This window comes from Manacus vitellinus, unplaced genomic scaffold (assembly GCF_001715985.3).
Source record: "Manacus vitellinus isolate BGI_N305 unplaced genomic scaffold, ASM171598v3 scaffold_72_pilon, whole genome shotgun sequence".
In the NCBI taxonomy this organism is placed as follows: domain Eukaryota; kingdom Metazoa; phylum Chordata; class Aves; order Passeriformes; family Pipridae; genus Manacus; species Manacus vitellinus.
The window spans coordinates 339,509-348,945 of NW_021940764.1; the positions used below are offsets into that span (position 1 = coordinate 339,509).

The window sequence follows — 9,437 nt, forward strand, 5'->3', positions numbered from 1 at the left end:
TTCCATCCCCGGCGCGAGCGCGGGCGCGGGGCCAGCGCCGCCCACTCCCCCGTCCTGCCCAGGTGCACATGGGGAAGGTGCAGCAGCGCGGGGGCGGCCGGGACGTGTCACTCTGAGGAATGTGCTTCCTCCTCATCTTTATTTCCTCATCTTCGCCCGGGCAATGCTGTGGTTTGTCCTCCCCGATTGCAGTGGTGACAAGGGGGAAGGGGAATGTCAGAGACAAAACCAGTGCAGAGCCCCCTGTGAGTCCAAACCCTCAGCCTGGCCCTGAGCAAAGCCCCTCAGGGCAGCGGGGGTGTCACAAGGTCACTGTCACACCGTCGCACTGTCACTGTGTGTGTCACACGTGTGACACGTGGCTCTGTCTGTGCGTGAAATTGCCTTTTCTGTCATCTTTTGTTTGCCATTGAACTGCTGTGTCATAAAAATACACATTGCCCAAAATATCTGTGATACTTTGATAATGCCACAGGGCAGCAATTAAAATCATGAAGTGTTAATTAAGGTGGAAAACAACATTAACCACTCGAGGACATTATTTCCATGACCTCCCATTGAACACAACCACGAGGACTGCATGTTGTTTGTATCACACTCTTTGAAGTAAAAGGCTGGGTATTAAACCAGATCCTGCCTCTGTTGAGTAGCACGTGCATGCTGTGAGCCCACCTTTAATACATTTCAAAATCAGAATTCCAGTTCTATGGCATAACAGCTTTGTGGTTGCACATTGATGTTTAAACACACAATTCTGTAGGAGGAAAATGGAGGTGAAGTTCTGGCTCCAAACTCATTTATCAGCAGACCCAGATACTACCTGGATAAAACCACTTCTCTCTTTAAATGTGTTTATAAAGTTTCTCCTGTCCTTAAAATGAGCTGAAAACCCACATATCAATGTCTCCTTCTGAAGTGGTCTTTTTTGTCAGAGTAACTCTGTGTAGCCTGAGAAGTCGAACTGTCTTTGTGGACTAAATTCCCAGTTTTTGAAACATGCCTTAAACTGCCGCTGCCTGTCAGCATGAGCCTGCAGATCCCTCCTTGACGGGTTTCCTGAGGTCAGGGCTAATTAATAGTGCTCAAGGCAGGAGAGAATCGACTTCTGTTTTTCACACCTCCCTCACACTGTGCAGTAGGAGTAATTAAACCAGGGGATTTCGTTAGAAAAGTGTTATTTGTTGTTTCTATAGGAACAGGGGTGTGCCCAGACTTTTACAGGAGAAAAATATGAAGCAAGGGTGAATTCCAGCGAGGCACTTCAGCAGCCCCTCGCTCTGTGTCGCAAGGGTGGCAGCTGGAGGGTTGACTGCAGGCTGTGTCTGTCCTGACACTTCTCAGGCAGCTGAGCTTGGATGGCTCAGCCTTGCCTTTATCCAGCCCAGGGCATGGATCCCCCCAGGGAGAGGCTCCAGACTATGGATCTCCCCAGGGAGAGACCTGAGGCTGCCCAGAGCTGCTCCTTCAAGGCTGTGGGAGCAGAGGGAGTGCAGTCTGCAGGACTGTGGAGGTGCTGGGGCTGGAAGTGCCTCCAGCTGGGAATTGTGCTGCTGTTGATGCGTGGATCATCCACGATGCACCACAAGGATGTTCTCCTGACCCCAGCACTGCCTCACTGGGTTGTTTCCATGTCCTTGGGTGGAATCTGAGTGGAAATGAGCTCACTGATTGATAGAGTTCAGCTTTAAACCAAATCGTGTCTCCACTGCTTGGTGGATGCTGGGGGTGCTCAGGACAGCTGATGACCCACAGGGATCACAGGGGTCTGCTCCAAGGGGACAGGGGGGACACAGCCCTTGGTGCTGGGCAGAGGTGCAGGGCAGGACTGTGGGGGTCCCTGCCAACCCAGCTGATGCACTGCAGGCATCATTCCAATGTCTGGGGGGAAAAAAAAAGAATTTTGTCTTATCTCCCCCTGAATTCCAGGCAGATTTTCTGGAGAGGGGTCATAAAGCTGTGTGGCCAGCTCTGCTCTCACTCACAATCAGTAGCATTGCTCTGATTCATCTCATTGATTTAGAAGTTGGATTTATGAAGTAATAAATGTGACAGAATCCAGCCAAGAATGTGTCTGAACTGGCTTTCCAGGAACGCTGGGCCAGCTGACAGCAGCAGGAACTGCTGTGTCAGGAGCAGCCACCAGCACCCTGGGGAGTGCCAGAAGAACTCCCAGAAGAATTTTAATCTTTTTGCTTGCACAGACCATACCCCACTGCTTCCCATCACTGTTTTCCTCACCCTTCAGCAGCACCTTTGGAAGCAGGAATCAAACTGAGCTGAGTTTGCCTGTCTGGAGGGGCAGCAGCCAGGGAACCCCTGCCCCACCTGCAGCTTCCCAAAGCTCAGGATCTGGACTGAGGGGCAGCTGCTGGGGCAGAGCTGTTGCAGGGTCCTGGCTGCATCACCTGGGCTTTATTCATGTTCTTGCTTGGCCTCTCTGGGTTAAAGCTTCGGCTCTGCTCTCCCTGGGTGTCACAGTGGAGGAGTGCTTTGCCCGACCTGAACCTCTCAGTGCCCAGCCTGAGGTGGAACGCAGACACGCTGACAGGTTTCACCTCCCACCACCTGTGGGATCAGTTCCTGTCTAGGTCTCCTCCACACCAGCATCCCTCCCCTCTTCCCTGGAGCCGCCAGGTCTCAGGTGTTCAGAGGTGTGAGTGTGCTGGGCCTGCCATCAGGGTACCAAGGCTGGGGAATGTTGGTCCTTCCAGGGAGGAGCTCTGTCCCATGGCTGCAGGAGCAGGACAGCCCGAGAGCAACGGGACCAGAGCCTGGTTTGCAGGAGTGTGAGGAGAAGCTTTATTTGATTTCTGTGTGTGGCACAGTGCTGAGAGAAGGGTGAGGGAGGGGAAGGAGGGGGGTGAGAGAGGGAGAAGGTGCTTTTCATGGCACACAGGGCCAGAGCATGTCAGCAGGGATCTGCTTTGCTGTGCCAGGCGAGGTTTGCAGCAAACCAGGCTCAGTGGGCTCTGAGGGCTCAGTGGGCAGCCTGGGTGATCTGCTCCCGGGAGGAGATCACCTTCCCATCCTGCACCTCCTCGAAGATTGTGCGGATCTGGCGGGTGGTTACAGGCCCTGCAGTGGGGAGGGAAGGAACCATTATTTCCAGGGCAGTAAGGAGAAAGTGTCTTAAAGAGCTTCATCCTAAAGATTTGTTATTAGAACCACCGCCTCAGAAACCCAACATAACACCCCATTCCCACCCCTGTAAGCTTCACTGTACAGTTTCAGTCTGCTCAGATAATTTCTCAAAGAGGTTTTGGTATATCATAAGAGTGGTTTGTGTCAATTCACATTTTGGAAATATAATGCAATAGTAACTTTAGTAGATTAGTAGAAGAATTCTGTGCTAAGAAGGTGGATAAGGGTGTGATAGAGCTGTATGTGATCAGAGCTTCAGCCAAGACCTGTTCTTACCTTCTTTTGGCGCGATGTAGTGGGAGGACATGCTACAGGAGGAGAACAGGGAAGGGGTGGTCAGAAACAGGAAAAAAGTGGGTGATCGCTAAGACAAAATCATTATTTAAACCCTGCCTTTATTTCTTGTGATAATCACCAGTAAGTGATTAAAACTCCAGTGCTTGTGGAAACTGCCTGGTGTCACAATTAAGGGAAGAAACTGCTAAGGATGCATGTGTACCACGGGGATTTGGATACCAAGGCAGCACCTATCCCAGCTGCAAGGAGCAGCAGCAGCACCTGCTCCCTCCACAGGGTCACATGGACACAGGAGGGATGGGAGGTGGATCCCAGGGATGCTGCAGCACCGTTATAACCACGGGGCTGTTCTGGACTTGGAGACCCTGTTGCATGCGGTGGGTCAGGGAATGGGCTGACAGGACCCTGCAGGGAATGCAGGTGGTTCCTTTTCTGTTTCCTTTGCTATCCCCGTGTCCTCCCGCCGCCCTCCCCGCGCAGCCCCTCACGCACTGGGCGTCCTCGCCCTCCAGGAGCCGGCGGTACGTGGCGATCTCCTGCTCCAGGCGGCACTTGACGTCCAGCAGGACCCTGTACTCGTGGTTCTGGCGCTCCATGTCGCAGCGCAGCTCGGCCAGCTGCTCCTCCACGCTGGTGATCAGCGCCTGCAGCTGGGCCAGCTGGGTGCCGTAGCGCGCTTCCGTGTCGGCCAGGGTGCCCTCCAGCGCCGCTTTCTGCGGACGGGCAACGGGCCGGCCTCAGGGGCGCGGGGGCGCCCGGGGGGGCACAGCCCTGCGGCCCCGGCCCGTGTCCCTGGGTGCCCCCCGCCCCCCGTACCGTGCTCAGCTGGGACTGCAGGTCGATCTCCAGGCTCTGGATCGTGCGCCGCAGCTCCGTGATCTCCGTCTTGCCGCTCTGCAGCTGCTCCGTGTTGATGGCCACCTCCCGGTTCAGCTCTTCCGTCTGCAGTGAGGCCGAGCCGTGCCCTCAGAGCCCCAGTGGTGGGCACAGCCCCGGCCCCGTGCCCGCTGCTGCCCCCCAGCCCCTCACCTTGGTGAAGAACCACTGCTCGGCGTCCCTGCGGTTCTTCTCCGCCAGGCTCTCGTACTGCTCCCGCATCTCCGCCAGGATCTTGGTCAGGTCGATTCCAGGGGCAGCGTCCATCTCCACGCTGATCTCCCCACCCACCTGCCCGCGCAGGGCACTCATTTCCTGGCACAGAAAGAGAAAAACATCTTCATGCAATCCAAGAACCAGCATATGAAATGTTTTTCTTGAGACAGAGTTCTTCAGGAAAGGGAGCATTTGGAGGCAGATCAACAGGGAGCCAATTGGGGTCTTTGCCCCATGACCACAGAGAAAATAGATCAAATTCTTAAGAAATCCCTATGGGAGTTATTTCGTCAGAAAATAAAACAGAGCCTGTAGCTGGTTCATTTCTCAAGGAACAGACCTTCCCTGCCCGAAGCTGTGAGCGATGTTAATAAAGTTCTAACAGCTACAGTGGTTATTACTGACATGCCAAGTGGTGAGTGGGTGTTACCCAGTCTCCAGGGAGGATGGGGAGGATGTGCTGCTGTCCAAGGTGCAGCCCCTCTGCTGCCTCACCAGCACTTCTCACCTCCCGCCCAGCACTTAGTGTAGCCTTAAAGGCTGGACCAGAGATCAAATTTCTGGGCCCAGGATGGCCTTTTTTGAGCCTGGCTCTGTGCTCACCTCCTCGTGGTTCTTCTTCAGATAAGCCAGCTCCTCCTTCAGGTTCTCGATCTGCATCTCCAGGTCGGCTCTGGCCAGGGTCAGCTCGTCCAGGACGCGGCGCAGGCCGTTGATATCGGCCTCCACGCTCAGGCGCAGGGCCTGCTCTGACTCAAACCTGGAGGCACAGCAACAGTCAGCAAAGCTGCACAAATGTGGGGAAAACCAGCAAAACAGTGTCCACCTGAGTCCATCACGTCACCCTGCTCCTGATCCCACCAGGCCCTGGTGCTGGCTCTGTGCTCTGTGCAGCTGCACACACACATTAAGTGCACAACAAGGCACAGGGCAAGGCCTCTGCACAGGAGAGCCTGTGCCATGGGTGAACAAGGAATGGGAATAACACAGTGGTCGTGGATGGAAGCAACACAATCCCTGAGTGCCTGAGATAACCATCTGCTTTGGAAATTACACCCTCGTTTTGAAGGCTTTGTTTTCCCGCTGCCTTTTTGGGGTTTGGGTGGGATTTTCTCCTCATTGCATCAAACTTCCCTTCGCTCCGTTTTTCCAGGAAATGTGGCTTACTTGGTCCTGAAGTCATCGGCCGTCAGCCTGGCATTGTCAATCTGCAGCAAGAGGTTGGCATTGTCAACTGTGGCCGCCAGCACCTGGTGGGTGGAGGATAAAAAAAGGAGCGTCAGGAACTCCTCCTGACAGATCAAGGGAAGCAGCACAGTGGGAGTGCTGGGACAGGAGCAGTTTTGGGGAAGTTTGGGATTTCTTTAGCAGAAGTGTGCATGGAATCGGGACAAGGGAGATGCAGCTGCGACCGTGGGAAGGGGCTGGTCGGTCTGTGACTTCCCTTTCCAAAAATCCATCAGTAAGTGTTCCAAAAGGCAAGGTGGGGCCATGAAAGATGTGTGAAATCTGATGGTAGCTTTTGTTCCCGTCCTTCAGGGCAGGTGCTGATTATAGAAAGGTCAAGGAGGAATCACGTGGTCCCCACCTGCAGCACCGTGGCAGGACAGAGGGACCAGCAGGGTGTCTGCACTTGGCACACCTTGTTCTGGGGTGGATTTAATTTCTTGGCAACAGAAATGGAGCAAAAGGCAGTGAGCAGGTGCCTACAGCTTCTGATTTTCATATTACCAAAGCAAATAACCCCTCCTGGGAGGAGATTCAAGTCAGAGTTTGGGAGAATTGTGTTAAGGAGATGGGAGGAAAATGGATTCCCTGCATCCTTTGCCAGCACTCCCACAGCTCTAGCTGCACAAGGCTTCCTGCGTGTTTGCTGGGGGCAATTCATGCATGGGAAGTAACAGAGGACAAAAGAAATTGGGGCATTTCCTCCAAAATGAGGTGCTGGGACTCAAATCAGATGGAGAGGAATCCCCCAAGATGCCTGGGCTGGGGGCTTTGCACCAAGCCCAGCCCAGGGGCAGTGACTGCCAAAAGGAGGTGAAGAACTCGTTATTGGTCAGATACATCTTTTTATCATCTAAATCTTCTTAATAGGAGGAGCTGAAACAAGTTTGCAAATTCTTTGCCTGAATGTTTCCAAACATGACATCAGCGTCTCACAGTTTGCCCACAGTTACAACTTTCCCTGCACATTCCTTTAAAACTCCCAAGAACACACATGATCAGTGCAGACTTGTCTGTATTCTTCTTTTTTGTGTTACGTCTTGTTACATCCGTTTCTGCCAGTGAAAGCTGCCACTTGTCCCACCCAGGAGGATGCAACCAAAAGATGACGTTGAAACACCCCTGATTTCCAACCTGGCGCTCCCCATGTGCCAGTGGGACACTTTTTACAACATAATTAGTGCTGACTAATTACAGAAGTAACAGTCAGTGTTTCTGCTTCCTCTCTGACACACGATGTCCCAGTGCATTAATCCCCAGTCCTACCTTGTTCCTGAGCTCCTCGATGGTCCTGTAGTAGGGGCTGTAGTCCCGGTCAGGACCAGGGCCCTGCTTCTTGTACCACTCCCTGATCTTGACCTCCAGGTCGGTGTTGGCCTCCTCCAGGGCTCGCACCTTGTCCAGGTAGGCGGCCAGGCGGTCGTTGAGGTTCTGCATCGTCTCCTTCTCCCCCGCCGGCAGGATGCCATCGCCGCCTCCAAAGCCCCCTCCAAAGCCGGCCCCAAAGCCGGCCCCAAAGCTGCCCCCAAAGCCCCCGCCGAGGGCCCCTCCGACGCTGCTGCAGTAGCTGCCCCCAAAGCCACTTCCGAGCCCCGAGACAACGCGGGAAGAGACGGAGTAGCTGCCAGAGCCCCCATGCACGCTGGGGGCCCTGTAGCCTCCCCCCCCGACACGCACGGAGGAAAGCCTGCTGGAGCCTCCCCCCAGGCTCCCGAATCCCTTGAGGGAGGTGGAGGAGGAGTATTGCCTGACAGTGGTGCTCATGGTGGAGGCTGGAGGTGGAGAGAGAGGCAGTTCTGCAGCTCAGCAGTGAGTGCTCCTTCCCCTGCCTCGGGGCCCTTTATAGCCCGGCCAGGAGGCGTTCCCAGTGCTTTTCGTCACCCCCAACAGCCTGAGCCAAATTCCAGAATCATCATTTTCCTCTCCCTGATTTCACATCTTTTGTCACATCCCACCAGCAGCACCAGGGCACACACGGGATCTTCTCCTTCCGCTTCCATTCCCAGCACCTGGCGTGGTCCAGGCTCCTGCTCATGGCTACGTTTTAGCGTTCCCAGCCCAGCTCCACCCGCTGCTCCCTCATGAAGTAACACAAGTGAATCCTCTGCGATCCGCCAGGTCGCCCGCAAGTGGCTGATATCATTGCAAAAATCTACAAATCTGTTTATTTGCTTTTTTAAAAGAGTCCAAAGCCAAGGAAAGCTGCTGACTTAAGAGCTCTGCACATCCATAATCTTTATATGGGCCAACCCAGAGCCAGATGGAAACTTTCCTGTCAGGACCTCTAACCCAGGACAAGCACAGACCTGGCGGGATTTGTGTACTGATATGGGATTTGGCAGAAATCATGTAATTTCTGCTTTTGTACCAGTCTGGGCTGAATCTCCTGACAGAGACTGGAAAGTCCCTACAGCAATGGGTACCTGCTTTGCTCCATCACCTGTCCCAAATTCCACAGAAGCAGCCTTCTAAAAAATGTGTAGAAGCTAAAAAATCCTGTGCCACAATTTCCTCTCTCTCCTGGCTGAGGCAGGTTTTAATGCCTAAATATTCTGAATCAGAGGAGTGGGACTGCAACTGCATCAGACACCCACGGCCAGGGCATGCTACCTGCAATTTCTGATGGGAAGAGTAGGATCAGTCCTTATCAATGGGAAGAGCATGATCAATCCTTATCAGTGGGAAGAGTAGCATAAATCCTTATCAGTGGGAAGAGTACGATCAGTCCTTATCAGTGCCTGTGCCATAGGTTTTTTCCTATGGATTTGCAGCTGAGGTCAGTAACAGTAACAGCCAACAGTAACTCAGCAGGACCAGCATCCCCTGTGCCAAAAGTGCTGAGGGGCAAAGGCCCCCACACCCAGCACTGGGGTGAGGACCCTGCAAACCCCAAGGGCTCGCCCAGGGCAGCGCAGAGGGAGGGACAGTGGTGAGGCCCCGCCGGCCACCCCTGCCCGGGGCTACTGAGGGACTGGGCAGAGCCATTACAGTCATGCAGCTGGACAGGTATTGGCCTGAAAAAAGCAGCAAAGAAGCAGGAAATTAGACCCTGCACTGTTTTATTCTTTGTTGGGAATAAAACCCTTCGCTGGTGTGACGCCAACTCTTGCCGCATGCAGTGGAAAATCGCACACCCAGCCCGGCCCGCCTGGCTCCACCGTGGCATTCTCAATCAGAGAAGTTATTTTTGCTTTTAGCAGAGGTGCCTCTGAGGTAGTGAGGGAGTTATAGGGATTAGGAACCCTTTTGTGTTTTCCCTCCTGTTGTGATCTCCTTCCTTCCCGGGCCCCTCCGGCTGTTTTCACATTAATGCACTTAACTGATTTTGGAGGTGCTCAGATGTTCCCAGAGCCTCACCCTCGGTAATTCATGGTGCCTCCTTTCTTTCATCTGTTCCCTGAAGGACACAATAACAACAAGGCTTTATCTGCCTTCTGTTAGATCCCAGGACTTCACAGCAGTCACGCTGCCTTCAGCAGCTCCAGGAGCGTGGGGTGATTTTCTGGGCGGCCACCGAGGAACCAACTTAACCAGAGAGAGAAATTCTGGATCCTCTCAGTTGAGGGCTCTGCTCTTTGGGCAGCACTGCCTCACACCTATGGGCTTCAGATTTGGATTTCTGACTCCCCAGGCTGCCAAATCAGGGCATTTGGGGTGCACACATGCCCTGTCCCTCAGGG

At 53.8% G+C, this 9,437-nt stretch overlaps 1 protein-coding gene across 2 annotated transcripts; it reads right to left on the bottom strand.

The window, feature by feature from the left end:
* Nucleotides 1-2,852: 2,852 nt before the first annotated feature.
* Nucleotides 2,853-7,562, bottom strand: LOC103757784 (keratin, type I cytoskeletal 14). Of its 2 annotated transcripts, none has more exons than XM_025896301.1 (7): nt 7,024-7,562; nt 5,698-5,780; nt 5,134-5,290; nt 4,468-4,629; nt 4,255-4,380; nt 3,931-4,151; nt 2,853-3,137 (listed from the first exon to the last, which is right to left on the bottom strand). In XM_025896301.1, the coding sequence occupies exons 1-7, from the start codon at nt 7,519-7,521 to the stop codon at nt 2,978-2,980; spliced, it is 1,407 nt and encodes a 468-aa protein (XP_025752086.1). In that variant the 5' UTR covers nt 7,522-7,562; the 3' UTR covers nt 2,853-2,977. The 2 variants fall into 2 exon arrangements, with proteins under 2 accessions (XP_025752086.1, XP_017940032.1); XM_018084543.1 differs by having other exon boundaries at nt 2,853-3,083; nt 3,883-4,151.
* Between the last annotated feature and the right edge of the window lie 1,875 nt (nt 7,563-9,437).